Source organism: Podarcis melisellensis (genome assembly GCF_964234715.1).
Source record: "Podarcis melisellensis genome assembly, chromosome: 6".
Classification (NCBI taxonomy): Eukaryota; Metazoa; Chordata; class Lepidosauria; order Squamata; family Lacertidae; genus Podarcis; species Podarcis melisellensis.
Genome location: NC_138538.1, coordinates 41,362,472 through 41,386,834, shown reverse-complemented (window position 1 = coordinate 41,386,834; position 24,363 = coordinate 41,362,472). Strand labels below are relative to the sequence as shown.

Genomic DNA, 24,363 nt, shown 5'->3' with positions numbered 1-24,363 from the left:
TAATTTAATAATTAAAGAAGCTGATTGGGAATACTTGACCTAGATGCTGAATCTGCTACTGTGCTTGAATGCCCACAGTATGGTTTGGCTTCTGAAGGGATGCAGTGTATCTGAGCAGTGTTTGGGACACCCATGGGAAAGTGGCCCTAAGCTTCTCAGAAGGAGGTTAGGGTATTTGTAACAAACATTTATTACACTGTGAATATATATAAAATCTTCTCTGATGGTTATAATGACAACTACTTTACATCTGCTTAATACAGAATTCCCAGCTTTTAAAAATCTACCTAATACAATAAAATAAACATTGAGCATATGTATCATTTACATATTACCGTCTCCTGCATTATAACTAGTGCCACTTTCTGTTTACCACTGTTAAGCTGTCCAGGGATGGTGAACCTTTGAGCCTCAAGATGTTGCTGGACTCTGATTCTCACCAGCCCCAGCCAGCATGGCCAGTGGTTAGGGATGATGGGCGTTGTAGTCCAGCAATGCTAGAAGGATCAGTGGTTTCTCAGTCCTGCTCTAGACTGGTTATATTTCCAGACAATTTAAGGTCAACAGATATCAATGTTCAGATCTACAGTTGTGACATCTTTGAGATCCCCATATATTCAAACTCCAGCCAGTGGGGTTCTAATTAGGGAATGAATATGGACTATAAAAACTACCCATGTCTGTTTATTCTGTCTTTCCTATTCCCCCCCCCCCCCAGTTGCTGAGGCCTTAAGTGGTTTGCAGAGTTATCCCTGAAGTGCTTTCTCCAGCGCTTTGAATGCAAACTGCTTTCTAAGGGGAGAGAGAAATGTTCCCGTTTTAAAAATGTGCACATTTTTTCGCGGTTGGGTGTGGGAGTTCCATTTTAGCTGGATTGTGGAGTTCCGTTTAGAGCTCATATAACTCCGATTCTGTGAACCCCTATTTTAAAACAGTTACGTTAGTTGTCATTATGATTCCAGGCCCAGTTCAAGGTGGTAATTATTCTCAGCCCACTTGTGTGCCACGACCTGCAGGTTGGGGAGCACTTGATATAAATATATATATGACCCTCTTACGCCACATGGGTAGCTGAAAGATAAAGGACTGAAATTAGAGGAATTAAAAGTCTGTTGTCTCAATTGCCCCATTAGCACAAGCATTCCTGCTTGCCAGATGGAGTGATTCCCCCTCTCCTCCCCACCAGTATTATGGGGATTCTCCTGACCATCTAGAGTGGAATTGGGGCAGGAGAGGATGGGAGAGCCCTGTTGCACTTGTGGAAGCTCTTGTGCTTCATTCTGCTTGCTCCCTGTATTAGTTGAATCCAACCCTCAGTATCTACATTGGTTCAAAGGATATGATAAGCTTTAATTCATGAGATGGGTGGGAGCCATATAAAATTACAACAGTGTTTTTACTGACTAGGAGCACTATTTTATAGGAGCACTAATTTTATAATGAATGGTTTTAGAGTGTTGTGTTGTGTTGTACTGTTGTACTGTTGTACTGTTGTACTGTTGTACTGTTGTACTGTTGTACTGTTGTACTGTTTTATTGTTGTTAGTTGCCCTGAGCCGGGCTTCGGCTGGGGAGGGCGGGATATAAATAAAAAATTATTATTGTTGTTGTTGTTGTTGTTGTTGTGTGAGGTTATTTACAGAGGAAAATGTTCAACAAATGCTGAAACAGTTGTAATAGAGAACAATCCTTACTGGTTTAATTCTTGTTGCATGTCTTATTAAGTTTCTTTTTTAAATTTGCCTAGCTTGTACATTACCTTGGGGAGTATATCTCAAAGAAGCAGCTATATGACAAAAAACAGCAGCACATGGTGTATTGTGGAGGAGACCAGCTGGGGGATCTTCTAGGTTGTGAAAGCTTCTCTGTGAATGACCCAAGGTAGGAAATCTTTAAAACATACATAGAATAAGTTTCCTGTGTGTAAAGCAACTTTCTAATCTATGGTCCCTCTTCAGCTTGGGTGGTATAGATAACTCATGACACAAGTGATCCCTCCTTCCCCTTTGAGCATAATGTATTTTAGGGGGGCAAGCATCTAATTGAAATCTACTGTATTTGGCCATACATGAACAAAAGATTTTCAAGGGGGAACTCCAGTGTGAAATAGCTAAATAAAAAATCATCCAGAAGTTCAAGCCTCTTCATTTGGGATTGAATGGAGTCATTGGATTTTTCACACTTCAGATGTTGATTAACTCAGCAGTGCCTAATTGATTGTTTTATTGCCTACCACTGCTCTTATAAATGGTTATCATATTTGTCTCACAAACTTTCCACCATAAATTAATTGCCACTTATTTGTATACTTTTTGTACCTGATTTCCCCACCCTTATCACATTTGTATATGTAGCTGCGGATGAGGGTTACGCCATGGATATGATGAAGTAGACTTTAGTATCTGAAAGCTTAAGGCACAATAAATGTGTTGGTATTTAAGGTGCCATAAGACACTTCATTAAATAGACTTATGCTGCTTTTGGTCACATACAGCAGTGCTGCTTTCGAATTCTTCTCCATATTAAAACAAAACCGCACAGCAAATAGAAAACCAGCATGACAGGGAGAGAAGTTGTAGCCTTGCTCTGTAACTTACGTGCTGATTTTTATTTGCAGGGAGTTTTTAGAATGGGGAGAGGTGGTCATTCAAAAACTGACTTCTGCCTAATGACCTGCTCCGTGCTGCCACTTAACACCACCTGGCTATGTTGCATATGTAGGTCAGACCTTGAGGCCTGGAATGGGACAACATGCTAGCCTTGCATGCAGGCTTAACCAAGCCTCCCAACTATACTGCATTTTTTGTTATTTATTTTGTCTACCCAAGGCCATTACAAAAGATAAAATACGTAAAACAGAATAAAAGCAGAACAAAATGCACTATACCACTAAAATAAATATTAGAACCAGATGTTCTCTCCGATAAGAGTTTGCTGCCTGAAGAACTTAACTTCTCACCCCCACAAACTTTTCTTCTTAAAATGGCCACTCTAAAGGCAAAACAGGACACTTTCTCAGAGGTATGGGGGCACATGTCCCCTAATAAAAAGTTAATCAAATGCCCAATTGATCACTCAACTGGGATATTTAAAACTTTGAAGAAAGGTGCTCTTACATCCTCCTAGCTGGGGCAAACCTGTGTGTAGTGGGGTAAGTCTTCAGGCATGTTACCTCCGCATGGGCAAATGCTCTCTTCGTAGGGTAGCTGGCGATGGTGTCCTTAAACTATGGCAGAGCACCTAGACGAGCCGCAGAGCTGTAAAGACTTTTCTCCATTTTATATTTGTGATGCTGTTAAACTGAGGGTGAGGAGTCTGATAGGGTAGTTTGTCCTACCAGGGGTCACATTTGGACAGACATGCTGAAGTGTGATCACAAAAATCCTGCTTTAAAATATGAGATTTCATGTGACAAGATGTCATCTCACAGTCGTAACAAACTTGGAGTCCAAAGAAAGGCCATACATCTCAATAAGTAATTAAAGACAAGTAAAATCTACTCTCCTGATGATCCCTTTTAGAAATTGCTTGTCAGCCCACCACAGCTAGATTCCTTTTAAAGGGAAAAATGCATTGTTAACCTAAAAATCTTTGAGATACTTAATTGTGCTTGCACTCTAGATAGGGTGGCAACTGTATGAGTTAGGCTTATGAAAATTTGCAGGCTGTGTTGGCTTTTTCTACTTTCTTTAAAGATTAAGTGGAAGGGTGAGAAGGTTTGATAACTGTGATAATACTACAATCTGTCCTATGAATGAACTTAACTTTAAAAATACATACTTTTCCACAGACCAGTTTATGAGATGCTGAAACGGAATGTGACTTCTGTTACTGTTACTGTTACAGGTAGGTTTCATTTTATATTAGCCAAGTTTATGCATTGCTTTATAAAATTTAATTTTGGTAAGTAAAAGCATGTAAAGTCTGCTGATGAAAGTATTGAGACACCACAGCCTTCTCACACCCCTGACACATTTTGGGCAATAATTTCAAGACTTAGGATGATGAAATTGTTAAATACAGTTGGTGGTTGTCTGATTTTTTTTTTCCTGATTGAACTTAAGTTAATTTATTTCAGTGGGTCTGTTCTGAGTAATAGTCAAACACAACCCTGTGAATACAGTTGAGAGAACCTTCAGTCCAAGTGAAATCATTGTGGTTAACCCTTTATTTATGGTATTTAAATACCATCCATTCCTCTGGCTAAATCTTTCTCTGGATTCTGCTAAATGGATGAACTAGCTTAATTTGTCAGCAGGGAATAGAATCCCAATGGTTATCTATCATTGAGATTTAAAAATGAGCCTGTGGCCCTCCAGTTATTGTTGGATTCTTGTTCAATCTTCTCCATTTAGCATGATGATTGATTGGTGAAATGGAAGTTGTGGCCCACTAACAATGAGGACCACAGGTTTCCCCATACCTGATGCATACTCTACCATTGGTTTATTTCCAGTTCTTATATTTTGAACAGAACACGTGGGGTATCAAATACAATTTTCATCTTTATTTGTCTGGCAACTTAACAAAAATTTACTTGTGGAACTCTTCCCATGCCCCCTCGTTTTTGGCAAGGTCCTCAATTTGCTTACTCTCTGCCATTTGGGGGGAAATGATTTGATTTATTTTATTTCTATGCTGTGTTTCATTCAAATGAATCCAAAAGTGGCTTACAAGCAAGAAATAATAACATGATAGAACATAATACAGTCGTACCTTGGTAGTTGAACGGCTTTGCTCACGAACAAATCGGCTCCCAAATGCTGCAAACCCGGAAGTGAGTGTTCCAGTTTGCGAACGTTTTTCAGAAGACAAACGTCCGATGCGGCTTCCATGACTTCCGGTTGAGTGCAGGAAGCTCCTGCAGCCAATCGGAAGTCTTGCCTTGGTTTTCGAACCGTTTCGGGAGTTGAATGGACTCCCGGAATGCATTAAATTCGAGAACCCAAGGTACCACTGTAGCTACTTAACAATATTTGTTCCAGTTAGTTGGCAAACTATATCCTGCAAGTAGTGGCTGTATTCACCTCGTATGAAATGGCAAGCATAGAAATCATGAGAAACACAAATAAAATGTGAAGGAAAACCAATTTTTGTGGTGATCCTCTCCACTCTTGATAGTTGTGCTCCAGTTTTTCATTAGTCATTTAAATTCAGCCCGAGCAAATCCTGTGATAAACAATTATTGATGGTTCATTCTTGTAATAGTAATTCACGCCTAGGTGACAACCATGGGGATATCCTCAGGTTGAATTGGAGTATTGCCTGAATGCACCTTGAGTTGTGCTGGTGCAAGATCCAAAAACAAAACTGACTTTGCAGAGCTGGCCCTTGTATTGTGCATGATAGTAGCTATTTCCAACATCCAGTGATTTAAGGCTTCAGAACTTTTCTTCATCACTTTTGTGGTGCTAGTTGGCCATATTTGCAGGCAGGTAAAATTGGGAGTTTCATATGAAATGAAAATAGTAGCTTCAGAACCTTGGTAGAATGAGAAAACTAAACTTTGTTTCCCCACTTCTCACAGTCCTATGGCTTCCCCACTGTTTATATAACATACACATTTTTGTTTGCATTCATAACGTTTTACATCCAGCTTGGTTCTTATTCATAAGGTGTGTTTTGATGATGTTCTCTTGGAATTTTAATGAAGATTAATTGTGGCATAGTTCTTTATTTGCGCATTATTGGAAGTCATTTGCACGTTCTTGAGTGATCCACAGAATCCTTTGAGGAGCAAACAAGTGGGCTTCTACTACAGTAGAAAGTATAGCTTGGCCTGGTTTGCAGATAATGCTAAGCTATAGTTTGTTTCTCTAAAATTTGATTTGTTTTCTAGGTTCTCTTGTCTTGCACCTTTATAGTTTGGTGAGTGTCTTGGGCTGGGAGGCCAAATTATGGTTAAGGAAGGGTGCTGGGTTCATGTATCTCACTAAGCTATAGTTTTAAAAAATCCAAATCCAAGTATGGTTCCTTGGCAGTAAGCAAGCCAGTTAAGCTGCTGGGCACAGTTCACACATAATGCTAAACCGTGGTTTAATAAACCATAGTTTAATAAAGTCAGGATTATATACAAACCACTCTGAGACTTCTGAAGCCATCCTCAGTTCAGTGGGCATCTTGTTTACTTGCATTGGAGATGTTTGTAGAATCAAATGGGTGGCTCAGAAGAACTCAGTGGGTGACTCTTGAAGCCCAACAAAGTGGTATTGGGGAAAATATAGAAAAAGTGAACTTTCAGAAATCTATTGACGCTACCAAATAAAATCAGAAGAGAAGAGATGGCCTGAAAAATTAAGAAAATTATTAACAAATTAACAAGCATTTAAAGGCTTGAACAATCTGTGCACTTTGGGCATTCTGACTCCAACTTCGGCCACAAATAAATACCCAATAGAATTTCAGTGCATGAGAATTCCTAACCATAGTTTTATACCTCCAATTTTGTTATTGGCTAATTACAGCTAATTGATTTGAGTGGATTTGCACATTTCAAGTCAGTGCAAATATCAGTATTGAAAGATGGAATTCCTGTGAAGTGGCCCTGAATCATCATTCTCTGTCTAGAGAGCAGTTTTTCAGTTAGCCTCATTTGTTGCTAACCTATCTGTTTCTGGTTTATTGGACCATTTTTGGAAAACTACTGTAAATGCTCACAAGCAGGGTGGATTTGATTTAAACCAAATCAATTTAAATCATGATTTAAATCACTAGTCAGATTTGATTTAAATCATTTTTTAACAGACAGACTCATTTTTGCTGAAATAATCTTAATATTTACAACCAGATGAAGATTTCATTTTTGGAATAATAAATGTTCAGAGTAGTTTTTACAGTTATATCAAAAATTACTGATTTGGTTATACTTTTAGGAATACATAGATAATTATGAAATTATTGTAAGGTTTAATAAATTAACTGTTTATAGGGGCTATATCTCCCAGCAACCCTGGCTTTGGATAGGCTGGCCTTCCTTTTTCTAGAGGGGAGGAGAGAGACAGTTGGTAGGCCTAGGCTGGAACAGGCTTGCAGAAAGAGCAGACGGAGGAGAAACAGGCTGGTGGAAAGCTGGAAAAAGGGAACCAAGGACTGGAGCAGAGAATTTCAGGGATTCCTGCTGCAGGACTGACGTTCCAAGTAGAGACTTTATTGCTTGGACAATGTCAGGCGAGTCCTGGGAAGAAGGGCCTGGAACCAGTGAACTCTTATAAGTTGACTGGCAAGCACTTCAAGGTCTCGCCAAGGACTTACAGGTCCCAGTTACTATTTCCACCCCCACCCCCCGGATTTGCTTCTATATTCAGGTGCCTATTCTGTACAGTTAAGTGTTCGTGCAGTTGTTGGAACCCAGTGGGATTGAGAAGAGGTTGCCAGCCCTGAAGTGCCTTCAGCACTTGTCTCAAGTCTGAGTTGCACAGACATGCAACTGACTTGCACAATTATTACGCAAAGATCCCAAGACTTGAGTATTCTACTCACAAGGTTGCACTTTCATTTTTACTGCTTCACACTTAGCTACTTGTGCAGATCTATTCCACTCCAAACAATCTATTCATTGAACCTCTTGGAACTTAGCATTTAAGAGGTAAGGGGTTGATTCTGTGTATATAAATTTGCAAAGGAACAATGGGATTAAGGATTTTCCCTCAACTCGGTATGCTTATTTTATAACATTTTTCCTGTGAAGAAAAGGCATGTTATCTCTGCAGACACAAATTCACACTTTTGAGAACTGCAAAAACAAGCATCTGTGATAATAACTTCTCGTTAGAAAAACTGCCCCAAATAATCTTACAGAAACCTCTGGAAGAGCATGACATTGTGAAATGAATTAATGGAATTCATTTACCAAAAAAGTTAAACATCGCATATAAAGCCTCATGCTACATAATTAAAAACAAGCCCTTATTTCCTGATGGATAATAGCATTTGGACTATAATGTAACTTAAATAGAAGATTATCTTTGGAAAGCTTTTTCCTCCAAAAGCATTTTATTTTTAAAAATCCAACTTGAATAAAAAAATCTGATTTATTCATCATTTTTTTAAAAAATTGATTTTTATCTACCCTGCTCACAAGGATGAAGGCCTTGCTGGAACAGATCTTCCTTTGTAGCAGTGAAAGGACTAAACTGTCTCCCTTGCTGAGCATTAGCAGAAGTAATGAATGGATGGGCATTGGTACATTTCTATGTGTTGGTTAATAAGCTGGTTTATGTATCTTGAGCAAGGTGTTTTCATGCCACTTCTGTGTTGCTTGAAAACAGAATTGGAGCCTGGGATCTAGAACCCCTTTTCTATTTCCCATTAAACTTGCTGTTCTAATGTTGAGGCGCTTACAGCCGTTTGTCACTTGAAAGTGCTAGGAAGATGTGGCACAAAGTGCCATGTAGGAGGCCAGAACATGAGCAGCTAAAGGGTCAGGAGCTTGAAGGTGCATATTCCATTCCTCAAGTGTGAATAGCGTAGGAATATGAGCAGGGTTTTTGATGGATAGGACTATATGCCCTCATCTTTAACACTTCTAACCCTACAGCTGCCAAACCTATTTGTTGGTTGCTTGTCAAGGGACCCCTGTGTGTTGTGAGAATGGTTATTACCAGGGAAGGTTTTTTCTTTCTTTACCTGCTGTCTAGATGCTGCACAGAGACTTGCTCTCGCAAAGGATCAAAGCACGAATAATCCAAGTCAAGAACAACTGAAGGTAAACCCTGATGGGTGGTTTCTTTTGTCGTACAGAGTTGCCCCTTCTCTGTACCTGTGCACGGTGGACTGCTAGAACTTTTGAATTTCTTGACAGGTGGGCTTCTGCCTTCCTCAGAAGTTTTGGGGAGTCCACAGACCAGGGACAGAGTGACCATTCTCTGTTCTCTACCTAACAGAGTTCCATTCTCTGAACATGTTTACTGGGGTGTAACACTTCCTGTCCTCAGTCACACCAGCTTGTGTTGTTGTCACTATTCCTTGATGGGGTTTTTTGAACAGAGGGTGATTTAGAGTGACTTAGTAGTGTTCTTCTTTAAACACTTCTAATACCAGGCAGGTCTTTTTTTCTGGTACTATTGTTGGATACATTTAGGCCAGCTTGAGAAAGAGTTATATGATTTGTGATGGAGGTAAGGAGTTAGATGTCGCTAGTAGATAGCAGCTTTATTTATTTATTTCGCTGGTTTATAACGTAGAAATGCTGCTTGATATTACCAGATTCGTGATTGGTTAATATGCTTTGTTAATTTTGCTTTGTATGCTCAAACCTTGACACTCTTAACTCCTCGGTGTTGCTCTGCAACTGGTGACTCAGAAAGGAAGTGTTACATCCCTGTGTCTCTTTAAGACCTGTTGGGCTAATGAGTCTCTCTCTCCTTCTTCCTTTAAGCAGAGTAGCACAGACAGAAATTGCACTTATGGGCGAAAAGAGAATGAAGTTGACACACCTGCCTTGTCTGTCTCGAATACGTTCAAGGAGGATGAAGGTGAGTACAAGTCTTTGAAGCTGATGAAAGCCATGACTGCCGCAAGATGAGTTCCTTTGTTCTACATTTGGCCAAGATTTTGCTGTTCTTTATTATATTCGGATCTGGGCTCTATTCTCAGTATTGCTTCCATTATATGTGATCATATGCACAGGTTCAGACTTTACACATTGGTCAACAAGCACTAAGAGTAAGTCAGTTCTCTGTTCATCTCTGTTGTAACAAGTGGGTTCTTTATCCTCACTAGAGTCCTTCTGTGCATTTTGTAGAAATGTGTGTCCTGTCAGTAGTATTGACTAGTGGTAGATAGGGATGGCATCTCACTGTAGGCAATGTGCCTTTTTATTTAAAAGTTTCTTTGGATGGCAGGAGCTTAATCTTGTGACAAGGGTTGGGGGCAGATATGATGCATCATCATCATTTTATTTGGATGCTGCCTTTCCGTAGTTAAAACCATGTCCAAGGTGACTTACAACATGAAAAGATTTACATAAGTATTAAGGAGTCATACACAATAAACAAATTAAAAGGTATGTGACAAAATTGAACAATTCCACATAAGTCATAATAAGATCTAACAAAAAAGATACAAAAATATAACACCAACAAAAACTCCCAAAGAAACCTCCTAAACCAGTGGTTTTCAACCAGTGGGGTGCCGTGCGGGCAACACTGGCCTCTGTCCCTCTTTCCTTCCCTCGCTTTTCTGATGTCCTCTTGTGTCTCTGCCTCCCAAAGGCTTGCACATCTGTTTATTCCAGTAGCTCTGGCTACAAGCTCCGCAGGCGAATGGTGCCTCTGGGGCTGGTCCTGGGGTGCTGATTGCGAGGAGCTGAGATGACCTCAGAGTAAGCAAGCGGGTGTGGGAACCCAGTCAGCCAGTCCACCGGCCCTTGATGTTGGGAACAGACAGACAAGTCCCAGGCCCATGTGGAGCAGTGTGAGGAGGCACCTCTCTTTGGGGCAGGGGGGACAGCTCAAAGACCAGAGCAGCAGCAACAGCTGCCCAGAGGACTCCCAAGGAGAAGGGAGAAGATGCTGAGGGAACACTCCACAAGGGAGGGTATTGGAAAAAGGGTAAGAGGCTGCCAACTTTGCAGGCAAGGGGTGACATAACTGGGCTCCTGAGGTCCACAGGAGTGCTGCAGAAAGAATGTAGTTGGTCAAGGGAGCTATGGACTCAAAAAGGTTGAAAACCTCTGTCCTAAACAATACTCCAGCTCGAGAATATGTACAGCAGCCTCAGCTTTTGTAGCTGGAGTTACATGGTTTAAAAACATCCCGCTCTGATCTTCTTGTCTGTGAGTCCTTTGATTTTAGTTGAATTTAAGGTGGGAAACGGTTACAGAAACAACAGCCCCTTGTCAAAATTCGTACTGCATGTGAGCAAAAGTGAACTTGAAGGTCCTACAATCGGTATAATCTTTAAGGAATGGCAGAGAGTCTTGCTGGGGAGTCATTTAGTTATTCCATGGGGAAGGTGGGTGGCTCAGTAGTAGAATATCTGTTTTGCATGTAGAATGTCCCAGGTTCAAGCCTTGGCATATCTAGGTGGGTCTGCAGGGAAAGACTCATGGTCTGAAGCCCTGGATATCAGCTGCCAGTCATTATGAACAACATTAAACTTGATGGAATGGTATGACTTGGTATAGAGCAGTTTTCTATGTTTTGAGAGTATCTACATGCTTTGCTCTGCCTTATTTCTTCATGCAAGTGTAGCCGATATGGTGCCCTCCTGATGTTGGGGATTAGCACTCACATCAGCCATTGCTCATTCTCCCTGGGGTTGATGGGAGTTGGTGTCTACAACCATGTTGGCTACTCCTGCCAAAGTACTTCAGGCAGAAGGATATTAATTTGAGAGTGAGCTGTGTCTCAATGCGTAGGATTATCAGTCAGTTCATAATAAATACATTTTAATCTGAACTTTGGTTGTTTCCTATAGATAACCTTTCAAAAGAACAACCCACACTGGATTTGGTGCTTGAAGAGTGGGATGTAGCTGGTCTTCCATGGTGGTTTTTAGGGAATCTGAGAAACAACTACAAGTCTAGAAGTAATGGCTCAACTGATATACATACGAATCAGGTAAATGTTGGTCAGTATTAATTCCTGAGATATTTATAGGCTCTTTCCAGCTCAAGCGTTCTTTACTGTTGAGACTCTCCACAGTTTGACTTTGCTGATGATAGATAGACTTCAGGAAAGAAATGCCTTGCAAAATATGACTTGTGAAAGTAGTGCAGGGTAAATGGCACCTGCAAAGACTTTGAATCATTCATTTGAATGCTGTCAAACACTGCTGAGGGCTCATCATCGAGCCTATGTAGTGACAGTGAAGACAGCAAAGAAAGCATACGTTGCTGCTTCCATTACATTCTCATTGTGCCATCCAGCAGAGCTTTTCCAGGTAGTGCAGGGCCTTTTACGGTCTGGACAGAAGGAGGTGACAGTCAATGGTAGTTTGCTGTGACTGGTTTACAAATCATTTTAAGGATAACATTGCTTGCATCTGCCAGGACCTTGACTCCACTGTTACAGCAGTTGAATCTCAAGAGGTGTCCAGAGCACTGTCAAGTCCTGTTGTATTGGATGAGTGTATGCCTCCTAAGGGTGGCAACATGAGAGCATGTTTTTACGATGCTCTACCAAGTTGTTCTGGCACCATGTCTGATTCAGTGGTGAAGGAATTTTGCAATATCATATATTGTAGCTTTATTCAGGCATCATTGAATATAATGAGAACAAGTCTTCGTAGATCAGTAAATGCCATGTTTGTCTCTCTTTTTGCTCTAGGATGTAGACACCACCATTGTTTCAGATACCACTGATGACTTGTGGTTCCTCAATGAAGCTGCTTCAGACCAGTTTGGTGTTACAATCCCAGCTAAAACAATTGACTGTGACCATCCCAGTGAAGAAGAAAAAGATGGCAGCAAAACTGTAAGTCCCGAGAGCAAAGGAACTGAATGGTGCTTGTTCCACCAAATGACCATGGATGTTAAGCTGGAAGTGTAAGCCATCAGAGCACTAAAGAGAACCAGTGTTATGAGAACCAGTGGTGTAGTGGTTAAGGGTGGTAGACTCGTAATCTGGTGAACCAGGTTCGTGTCCCCGCTCCTCCACGTGCAGCTGCTGGGTGACCTTGGGCTAGTCTCTCAGCCTCACTCATCTCAGAGTGTTTGTTGTGGGGGAGGAAGGGAAAGGAGAATGTTAGCCGCTTTGAGACTCCTTAGGTAATGATAAAGCGGGATATCAAATCTAAACTCCTCCTCCTCCTCCTCCTCCTCCTCCTCCTCCTCCTCCTCCTACTTTTTCTACAAGTGTGTTCCTAGACTCACATGTGTGCCACCAGCACTCATGTATGATCAAATACATCCTGCTGAGAGATTTAGGATGTTTTGCTGGAGTTATGACATGTGTTTGTTATGGATGTGTTGTTAACCCTTAATTTTATGCCTACAAAGAAATAAAGAAAGCATAGTTTATTATAGAAAATAGGAGTCACACAGGAAATATAAATATACTGCTTTAGACAGCAAAGTTAGTCTACGCGGGTAGCAAATTACAATACATAAACACCCTAATGAAGGAGTAAAAGATACCTAACTATTCTAAAAGGCCCACAGAAGCACGGACATGACAATTTTGCAATAAACCAACACTAGAAGGAGGGTGGGAAGGAAAGTATACCTGTCATTAATGCAAAGCAGAAGTATGCAGAGGCCTACGGAGTACAGGATAAGTTCTGTCCTGTTGGAGCTATGAGAGCCCACTAGCCTTGGACTCTAATGGTTTTTTCATACATTTTTGCCAATGCATGCCAGTGGAGAGGGGAGGGGGCTGTGAAATGAGTGGTTCTTACAATTTCCATAACCCCTTCCAGATTTCCTGCCTATTTCTCACCTTGCCCATCCCGTTCCTGTTTGCTTAACAAAAAGATGAAAGATTTGTGATCGTGAGGATTTATGTGAACCTAGGCATCTGTCTGTGATCTGCCTTTAAATCACCTCACCATTGTGCAACCATATATTTGCATGTGCTCTTCTTTAGATCAGATGTGCGTGAACTCAGGATATTCCTGAATGCCTTTCAGCAGGTGATTGGGATCAGGCTTGTTTCCTGGTTCATGGTGATTTTTGTGTCATATTATAGTTAAGCCAATCTTATACTTAGGCCATGATCTACAGAGATAAACCATATCATACTTTCAGATTCACACACCTTTTGTCACACCAGTTCTGCCATTATCTTTAGTAATCTGATGGCTTGCACTTACAGTGGTTTATTTTTCTTTTTAGCAAAGGTTTCCATGCAATGTCATGGGCTTGTTACATTGGATGACAGTTCCCTCTGTGATTCATTTCATGGTAATAGATGGGCAAGAAGCTCTCCATATTTCAGTAGTTCGCAGGAATTCATGTCTAGATTTTCAGCAAGTTTTTAAGACAAGAACAACTTGCATAAAAAACAACCTGCAGATTTCCCCCTCAAGAGTAATGCATGATTACGTGAGTCAACTGACATACTCGTTATTTAATCTGTTTTACAGATGGGCAGAATCTGGGAGCCATCATAGACTAGCAGCTGATGCATACCATTTTGGCCATGGGACACTGGTCTTGCTTTGTGATCTTTTGCGAGATACAATTTATTCCCATCCTCTAGATAGCAGTGATGACATGGGGGTTGTGAGGGGAGAATACAGTCACTAAAAGTGTTGCAATGATCTGGTGCAGTGGCTTTCAATCTTTTTGACAAACCACATTCATTCTTCAGCTCCCCTGTGGGAGACAGGGGAGTCTAAACTTACATGGGGGTTCCATTCTGGGCCACCACACAGGCTACTGGCCACATCCATTTTCAACATACGTGTTAGCAGGAGCGCTTGTGCTAATAGCACACAAGTGGGCTTTTAACCTATTGCTTGCCAAACTAAAGAATATTTCCATATTGCTACATTTTAAATTTAAATGTAGGCCCTGGCTGCAAGGAATTCTGGAAGCAGAAGGAATTAAGTAGCAGGCAATGTTAGGCCAAAACAGGCATCAGTTGACCATAATTGCTGGCAGTCATAGGGGAATGCCATCAGTGTTGACACCTGCTTTGATTTTACAGTTTTACATCTTTCTTTTTATCCAAATTGTTTTATATATTGCAAGATTTGTGTTGTTGTGCAGCATGCAAATAATGACAGTAAAGAAGTGCTTTCTTATTTAGGGGGGGTGCATTTATTTATGGCCATACATGTTCCTTTTTGTTATGTACTTTTTGCAGGTGAGTGAAGCTGAATCATCTGATGACTTTGAAGATTCACAGTCCTTAAACGATGACACAGACATAGATCCTCCCTCCAAGGTAAATGTACTTGAGGCTTAATAGCCCTAATTTGGCTACAAAGTTGAGTATCAGAAGTTAGAGGGATTTTTCTATTCAGGTAGTTGAAGTTCCTTATTGCATCCATAACAACAAAATACAGTGCATCTTTTTGTCCCTTTTGTGTTTAAAAGGGCAGATGTGTCAAATCAATTTGTAGGTTTTATTGGACCATGTGAACTGGAGGTAATTCAGCTTGTCATCATCCAAAGATTGAGCTAAGGAAACTGAACGCAATAGTTTCCATGGTTCAACAGTTGCAGTCTGCTTAGTTGCAGGCTTTCAGCCTTCTTACAATTTTCCCATTCTTCCGATAGCTGGTTATGGGTATGTTTATGACCAGTATAAAAAACTACTTTATTTCCTGTATGGAAAATTACTTTAACCTCATAGCTTACAGCTCAGGTGTTCAGAGGCCAGTTTTTAGCAAGTGGCTGAGGAAAACTAATATGTGACACAAACTGATATGTGACCAATTCATATCTTCTGAGAAGTGAGGGATTTAGAGCATCTATAGAGTTTTTAGAGGCCCTTATAGAATAGTAAATATCTAAACTGATAACTAAAGGTCAAAGTAGACCATCATTCATGGGCCTATGCTTTTAGTATGGTTTGGAAAGACGGGTGTCTTGCTTAAGCAGTAAAAATAGGTGTGCTGGTGAAGGCACCCTTGCCTCCCCAGAGAATGTTGTTCCGGGTATTCTTTCCCTTCCTTGCTGTGATTCAGGGAGTGAGTCTGAAATAGTGAAAAGTTGGCTAGAACAATGGAGGAGGTTTCAGCCCCTTTCACCTATACTCCTTGACAGTTAAAGCAAAGTTACATATGTTACAATGTTCCATATGAATGATGCAGACGTGAAAAGAAGTGTGTGTCTGCATCCCATCTTATCTCATTTGGTCATGATCTGTCCACATTTGGAGAAGGGACAAAAAAGATAAACTTTCGCTGCCTGGAATATATCCATCGGGATATTTTTACAGAGCCGGTTGAATATTGTCTCACTACATGACTACACTGTTCTGTGTCATTGTGGGAGCATTTTGATACTCAGTGGATCAGCACAGAGGTTTCATGGTTTCTAGTCTTCCAAATGAATCAAGTCTATAGGGAGGAAAGAGATATGATCTCTATCATTGTGGCAGTGTTCTGGTTAGTTTCTGAAATTGCCCTTTTAATCCCAGCACAAAGACACTTTCTCAGTACTTATCAGTGGACAACAGAATTTATTTCATTATTCTCCGCTCAATTTTTCCTTTTTCTGGTTTTGCATTGCGATGGAAGTAGTAGTCATCCTGTTCTTCATAGCATGCAGAACCAAGTTTTGCTGCTGCTTGAGTATAGTTTAGAGTTTGTGCCAGTTTGACAAATTGGACTGTCCCTGGCACCAGACAACTGAACTATAGCTCTAAACTCAAAAAGCCATTGCCCTTGGTATATGAGGTAATCAAGTAAGCCACCATCAATTGTGTAGGTTCAATAGATTTTATATATTTATAGAGTCTGAGAAATATCCTTCTAACTGACTCAAGGAGCCTATCTACTTTTGAATTTAGAATAAGACATTGAAAATTCAATATAGAGAACAGGGTAGAGACTTTGTTCTTCCAAAGATATTATGGGAGGGGGCACAATAAAGATGAGGTTCAGCAAAAAGGACATCTCATTTAGAGGGTTCAGCTACAATGGTCCCCAACCATTTTGGAAAATCTAAGAAATAGTTACACAAAAAATACCAATTTCACCAAAACAAGTGTTGCTCAAACACAGAGAGAGCTAAACATAGACAGCCCCCCCCAAAGAAACACCTTTAAAAAAAAGTTAGAATTGAAAAAGTTTTTTTTTGGTGGAAACTAAGGGTGGGTATCTGAGGGTGCTGAGTGCCTATGGACACTCTTGAGTAGGTAGTAACCATTCTCTTAATCCATGACTTAAGAACAGAATTGATGGAGCTGGTTACTGCTTCTACTGTAAGAAAGCCTTTATTGTGAATGCACAAACCTGTGATTGGTTTGATTGTCTTTCTTTCATCAGGACTATTGGCAGTGCACAAAATGCAAGAAGTTTAACTCTCCCATTAAACGGTACTGTTTCCGCTGCTGGGCCTTGCGGAAAGACTGGTTCTCTGACTGCCCCATGTTAGCACATTCTCTCTCTTCATCCAACATTGCCACAATGCAAAGCAAAGAGGACACAGAAGGGATAGATGTCCCAGACTGCCGAAGGACAGTATCTGCTCCACTTATGCAGTCCAAAGACCTGTGCAGATCAGAAATCAAACCCAACCTACGTCCTGGAAGCTCTGTGGATTCTCTGGATCTTGCAGGAAAAGAGCCTTTGTTGCAGTTTGGTAAGCACAAAGAAAAATGGTCCCTTGAGAGTAGCAAAGAATTGCTGAAACCTTGCATTATGTGTCAGAAGAGGCCACGGAACGGGAATATTGTCCATGGAAGGACAGCTCACCTGGTGGCTTGTTTCACTTGTGCAAAAATGTTAAAAAAGGGCCAGTCACCTTGCCCAGTGTGTAAGAGACAGATTCAGATGGTGATCAGGACCTTTATAGCATAGCAACGTCGCTTGTCAGGTGCTGCGGAGCAAGGAACATCATTCAGTGGACTATAACTAAAGGATAAAGATTTATATTTAGAAGTATATTTATATATATTTTTTTACCAGAGAGGGGAATGTGAACTCCAAAAAGAAATACGTCAAACCCTGCTAGCAGCAAAACGTGGAAAACCCGTGAAATTTCTTGGCTACACAACCTGGAAATTAGCATGCAGTCATCAGACTGACTGGCTAAGGGTTCTTTGTTATAACTATGTCAGCTGCCTATGTAAAAGCCGTAAGATGAGCAATTTTTTGTGCAGAATGGTGCTAGTTCTGAAGTGCAGAAATCTTATTGTGTGGCTATGTATTGAGCTGTGTTTTTCTCTTACTGTGCAATTTAAGATACCTGCTCTTTGCATAACTTTTGTTGTGGTATTGGAAATATTCACAAAGGTTAGTGTGAATACTTGTTAGAAAATATAGCTGTGCAATCCTCACCCCTCAGAATTAGGGAATAAAGCACCTTCAATTTGAGTTTATGTGCATGGGGCTATTCTTAATGATGGCCCCTCTTTTGTGAAATGTTAATGCGGTGGTGCTCCATGTCCCTCTCTGGGTGTAGGCTCTTCACAATATGATAATGTAGCTAACACTTAAATCAGCCTTCACGAACCCAGTGCCTTCTAGATCTTGGGTTGATGACTGTTGCAATTGAAAACATCTGGAAGGCACCAGCTTGAAGGCTGGCTTACACCCTCTTTCAGTTTTCTAAGTTATTTGTAGCTTTAAGAATAGTCCACAATTTATGTAGTATCTGAAAAAAATTGTTTTTGGACAGTCAGTTTTTCAAGAGTGACCGGCTAGAGCCTTTGAGAAGCTGAAAAAGATTTAATAAGGGCAAATATAGTTGCCCATCATAAAATATAATTTAAAAAAGTTTTTATTTAGCCATGATGGACATTCTTTTCGAACCCATACATTACTAGATGAAAAGATAAATGCCCTGTCTATATTCAGTGTAGATATCCAATGTCCAATGTATATCCAGTGTAGCATAACCCTACCAGTCATTTTGCCAAAGATCTTGCCATTGCAGATATCTGGAGTAATGGTCCACAAGAGAGAGAGAATCGGGTTCTTTGAAGGGTCTTCTGCCTCCCCCTTTATATCTGCCTGTTCCCCAGCAGTTGCTTCTGAACTTCTGTAGCATGGCATTGCTCTTGCTACTTCCTCATTATTGCTCCTTAACTCTTTTCTTGTCCCACTTTTGATGTAAGGGTATGGGATACCTTTTCAGGAAGATTCAGGGCTGGCCAGAAACAGACCTTATAACAGTAGGACCTCTGGGAACTCTATATGTTTGTGGACTTAAACTCCTATCATCCCTGGTCCTTGACCATTCTGGCTGGGACTGATAGGTGTTGGCATCCAACATCATCTGTTAAGCTGCAGATTCCCCATCTCTGTAGTTTAAATGCAAATAGCTCTGTGAACCCTGAAGATAGGCCTACTCAAATAGTCCTGAATATGAAACTAATATTCTTCAACTCTTTTGGCACCCTTTGTTCCTTCTAAGGGTTCGTGTTGGTGAGTCTTCTAATGAGGCATCTTGCACTTTAAAGCCTATAAGATACATCTTGTCATCTATTTACTCCATTCTTTTGGGATTGCTACAGGATTGTTCCCAGACATATGTTTTCTTTGGCATATTGAAACTGGCATATATAGTGAATGCCCTATTGCTTTAGAATTCCAAATGCAGCTTTATGGTACTGGTTGGGTGATGCACCTGACATTGACCTCCCTCAGGCATGTTGTCTGCTAGAATCCCTTCCTGGTCTCTTCTAAGCCCCCTTTGACCAAGATATCCCCTGAGGGCATACAGTTTAACTGGCCCTGTAACCGCTGTAACTTTTTTCTTCATCTATGGCCATTAACAATTTGTTTTGGCAGCATAGGTTGACCACCTTAGCTTTTTGGGGTGTGGGTGGCTTTTTGTGTGAGTTTAGCAAACATTTGTATGGATGATTCTTAATTTTTCTGCTATTTCAGTGTTTACCTACCAGCAAGCTGCTTATGGTTGATATTTCCCAAATGGGGAAGCTTGAAAGAAGCAAAAAGCAAAAACCTATTTTCCTTAAAACGCCCCTGGCAGTGGGGGTCTGAAGTACCACTGCTGAGTTTTTGTCTATTACAGTGATGCTGTTTATAAATATTGTGGGTGGTGGTGAAGGGAGGGGCTTGTTTCTCCTTTAGTGGAGGAAGGAGTGTGGGTTGTCACCACCCACTGGCAGGAAGTCAGACTTTTGAGAGGGCACACCTGGTGGATAGGGCAGCCCCCTGACTGGTTCATCTTCCTGCCAGCTCCACTGCAGGTTGCTCTTGCCAGCAGCTTCAGGCAGCGGCTAAAGAGAAAAGGCAGGAATGCCATTTTCCTTGGCTCTTCTTTTGTTTGTTTTTCCTGTCTCCTCTTTCTGCTCTTGCTCTGCTATTCCTGCTCTCTCCTGGCTCCCCAGATTCACCCCTAGTGTCAAGAAGGGTTGAAACACAGCTGATGGGGAGGAGGAGATCTGTTCTCTGCCAACTCATCACATGAGTCATTGGGAAGCCGGGCCACCCGTGCAGGGGTGCCAGGGATTTCCCTGATCACAGCACTATGAAAACCTGCTTTTCTCTGTGATAATCAAAATCACTGTTAAAATTGTATGCATATATACACATGTGAAACCTTTTAAAACCAAAACAGTTTAGAATTACTTGTTTCAAGAAACTTCTAAATACCGAGATCCGAAGGATGTCCTCCTCAGTCTGGGGCTACCACTGAAAATAATAGCCTCAGAGTTCTCAACCTTCTCTTTGTGTCATGATGTTGCTTTGGGAATTTCCACATCCTCGCTCATGGTTGAGATAATGCAAAATTTATTTAAAAGTAAAACATTTATTAATGCGGGATGAAGGATTGAGATAACTCAAGTGTGTTTGGTAGCAGCAAAATGTTGAGCATAACATCTTGACCTGTTTTAAAGCCTGGGCTGGTCCGTCTCCCACCTTCTCTCCCTCTCATCCCCTCCTCTCCTGGCTGAGGAGAGATGTGGTGCAGAATGGAAGTGGGGGTGTTTCTGTAGGCTTACTCGGGCCTCTGCTTTGTACTTTCTGTCATTTGTTTCAAATTAAAAATTGCTAGTGTGTGAAATGCAATTCTACCCTATTCTTTGATCAGACATGTGTCATGTGATGCTTTGTTCAAATGTTAATATTTATCTCTGATGCAAAGTTGACACAGAGCAGCAACGAGGTTAAATTTCAAGATAAAACGATTAGCATGCCGCAGCACCTTTTCTTCCAGCCAGATCTGCAAATGCTCACTGCAGAATGCACCTAAAATAGCTATCTCAGCAAACACTGTTACCCCTGAAATACTGTTATCTGTACTGGAAGGCCTGTGACTTTTTAGCTTCTGGAATTTAGTTGCGCCAAATGCATCTCATCTTTAAACAATGCTGAACTTCATTATTGCACTGACTGAAATTACAGTTTGAAATTAAATAAATGGGCCTTCTGCTATCCTAGCTAATACTGGTCTCCTGTGATTTTGAAATGGCTGTGATGACCTGAATTGCATGTTTATGTTTGTAGGTACAAGAGAACTTTTACAGGTTTTTCTCTGGGGTAACATTCTGTAGACTGTTGTAAACAAAATCTGCCCTTATTCCCTTGTGGGGTACACAAGAGCCCTTATAGAGTCCTTTGTAGGTTCTCCATCGGTAGGAGAAAATAAGAGGCCAACCAGGGAATATTGAGAAGCAAAGCAGCTAGTAAGCCTGATCTTTATTAAAACTGTTGCAACATGGTGCTCCCCTCACATGGAGGAGGAGGAGGACCTCGAACAATGACGCACAAGGCCTTATATATCCATTTTGGAATCCCCTGCTCTGGAGCTCAAGACCACCCCTTCATACATGCATCACAGAAGGGGCATTGCCCAAGACCACCCCCCACAAACATCATACCTACATCACAGAAAAGGTGGTCTACAACAGAAATTTGAATGTTGTTGTTTTTCCTATCTGCCAGGTTATCTGATAATGCCTTATCTGATTGCCTTTTCTGGTAGTCTGGCCATTCCTTTGAGATGGTAATTACTTAATTCCTGAGACAATGGGAAGGTTTTTTTCATTTCCTCTTTCCTTCCATTTGGTCAGTTTGGAAGAGTTAAAATGGTTTCAGGACTGTCTTCCTGTGATGCTTTAGACATGTGATTTATATATTTATGTACATGTTTGCTTGGTACATTTATGAACACTGTTTATATATATATATATATATATATATATATATATATATATATATATAACCTTAAAATTCTTATTGCAAGACATTTATAAGAACTGATGTGGTGTAGCCATTAGTGTGTTAGACTATGATCAGAAGGACCAATCCAAATTGCCATTAATCCATGGTCAAGAGTGGTTGTGATGCTAAAGGAAGGAGAGGACCATGAGCTTTTTTTGGGGGGGGGGGTTAAAATGTAATAAGCATCCTGTCCAAGCCATTTTCAGCTGCTAAGCGAATGAGCATTTGTGGGAATGCAGTTTAACAATGGGGACAAGATAAGCATAGTTTAATCCCAAACTGCCAAATGGAGAGTGGTCAGAAGCCTCTCTTTTATCCTTATCTTAAACCTCTCTTTTATCCTTATCTTAATAATTGGTGTGTGTTTTGAGATAACGGTAAGAGCCAAAGAAAGGTGTTAGTCTGCGTACACTACTGCTTGACTACTCGTAGCACTGAAGTAGGCTATAGATAACAAATTAGTTAATTTTTCAATGTGACACATAATTTATTTTTAAAAATAGTTGGTTTTTTAAAAATCGCACACAGCATTCGTGTTCTGTTTGTGTTCTTGGTTGACTGTACAAATACGAATTAAATGCAAACTTAAGATGCACCCAGTGTTTGCCTTAGTGTTGTTTGAGGACTTTTGAAAACATTTGTTTTTCCAAGTGGTAGGAAGCTCAGAGCAGAGTTATCTAGGTGGGTGAGGAACCCTGTTGTTGAAGTTGGCCAAAAATGCTCCATAGGTAGTCGAAGCATTTTACAGTGGTGCCCCGCAAGACGAACGCCTCGCAAGACGAAAAACCCGCTAGACGAAAGGGTTTTCCGTTTTGGAGGCGCTTCGTAAAACGAATTCCCCTATGGGGTTGCTTCGCAAGACGAAAAAAATCTTGCGTCCCCCTGCGGGTTTCTTTCGCTTTTTTTGCCCTTTTCCTAAGCCGCTAAGCCGCTTATCAGCTGTTCCGCTGATAAGCCGCTTAACAGCTGATCGCTGGAAGCCGCTTGACAGCTGTAGCGCTAATCCGCTAAGCTGTCAATGGGCTTGCTTCGCTAGACGAAAAAACCGCTAGACGAAGAGAATTGCGGAACGGATTCTTTTCGTCTTGCGAGGCACCACTGTATTTGTATGTATGTATTCGTATTCCAGAAAAGGAAATGAGCTAATCTTTACTTTTGCTATATTTTTATTTGAATATAATTCAATGAAAAGTGAAAGTCCTTGTTGCCTGCTAGCTGGCTGATAGACATGTAGTGCTCTTAATGCACTATATTGATATGCTTTTAGTATCCAATTAAATTGTCAGTGCTGTTCCGTTGACGTTCTTACACAAATAAAATCTCCTAGTGACTTCCTAACTTGAATGTTTTCTCTTAGCTTCACAGGAGAACCGTGAGAATTGAAACACAAATGTTGACCAACTTTAAGGAGCAGGCAGATACAATTACTGTATTTTTTGCTCTATAAGACTCACTTTTTCCCTCATAAAAAGTAAGGGGAAATGTGTGTGCGTCTTATGGAGCGAATGCAGGCTGTGCAGCTATCCCAGAAGCCAGAATAGCCAGAGGGATTGCTGCTTTCACTGCGCAGTGATCCCTCTTGCTGTTCTGGCTTCTGAGATTCAGAATATTTTTTTTCTTGTTTTCCTCCTCCAAAAACTTGGTGCGTCTTGTGGTCTGGTGCGTCTTACAGAGCGAAAGATATGATAATTAAGGTGGAACATTAGAGGTACTGTGGGTTAGGTTTAAAACTTGCTTACTGGAATTTTCTCCCCTAGACCTGCCCTTCTGAATGAAGATGTGTTAATCTGTGTAACATTTTGACATGCAAATGCTTCGCAGTCCTTGGTTTCAAAAGTTGGCACTACTACAGGTGCCACATAATACCCATTCCCCATTTGTATGAACTCGGTTGTTTAGTGCAATTTGGAACTCCCTGCCTATTGAGATCAAGCAGGTACCTTCACTGTACACTTTTCGGGGCCTGATAAAAGCACAATTGTTCAGACAAGGTTACCTTGATCCTTAGAGAGTTGAGAGGTAGATCTGTTTTAGTATTTTAATTTTATATATTTTAATGTATGATTGTAAATTTTTCTGGATTTTCTTGTTTTATGTTTTAGTAAAACACTTTGAGGTTTTTTTTTACAATCAAGCGGGTTATAAATTTTATGAAATAAATAATAACATCTGTATGCAAGGTTACTAAGCCTGGAGCATTTTTTTTGCTTCCCCACCTCCGTCATAAACGTCTTCAGATGGTAAGAGAGGAAATAAATATTACCCACAACTTAAAAGGAAAAAGGCGGCTTCCTCTACAGAAATGTCTGAAGTTTTGTTCAGCTGCAGCTAGATGGCATCAGTTACTTACAAAGAAGGAACCTCCTGCTCAAACTTCTGTAGCATTTAGACAGTTCTCAGCTTAGCTAGGGAACTTTAGTGCATGAATGAGAATGTGGTCTGCTACATCAAATTCAGCAAAGTTAACCAAAGTGATGCCTTGTCTTAAAAATGGTACAGCCATATAATTTTTTATGAGATTAGGGGTTATATACTGGCTTGAATAGCATCACCATTGACGCCAGGTTCAGTGCAAATTGGCAAGATAACTTTTACTTTAGTTCCATTGGGTTT

The 24,363-nt window shown here is 40.7% G+C and overlaps 1 protein-coding gene and 1 long non-coding RNA gene across 3 annotated transcripts in view; both read left to right on the top strand.

Annotated features, from left to right (window-relative positions):
• MDM4 (MDM4 regulator of p53) overlaps positions 1–20,971 on the top strand; it is a 29,652-nt gene extending 8,681 nt beyond the window's left edge. Inside the window, exons 4-11 of one of the 2 annotated variants that reach the window (XM_081916151.1) lie at positions 1,748–1,881; positions 3,791–3,846; positions 8,637–8,704; positions 9,380–9,473; positions 11,419–11,561; positions 12,270–12,416; positions 14,751–14,831; positions 16,882–20,971. In XM_081916151.1, coding sequence (XP_081772277.1) covers positions 1,748–1,881; positions 3,791–3,846; positions 8,637–8,704; positions 9,380–9,473; positions 11,419–11,561; positions 12,270–12,416; positions 14,751–14,831; positions 16,882–17,415 — 1,257 coding nt within the window. In that variant the 3' untranslated portion in view covers positions 17,416–20,971. Of the gene's footprint in view, positions 1–1,747; positions 1,882–3,790; positions 3,847–8,636; positions 8,705–9,376; positions 9,474–11,418; positions 11,562–12,269; positions 12,417–14,750; positions 14,832–16,881 lie in introns of both variants that reach the window. The other variant, XM_081916150.1, reaches the window with a different exon arrangement.
• Positions 20,972–22,542: 1,571 nt separating this feature from the next.
• LOC309372516 lies at positions 22,543–23,934 on the top strand. The gene is made up of 2 exons (XR_014169540.1): positions 22,543–23,179; positions 23,445–23,934. It is a non-coding gene; the product is annotated as an uncharacterized lncRNA (long non-coding RNA).
• Positions 23,935–24,363: the final 429 nt, after the last annotated feature.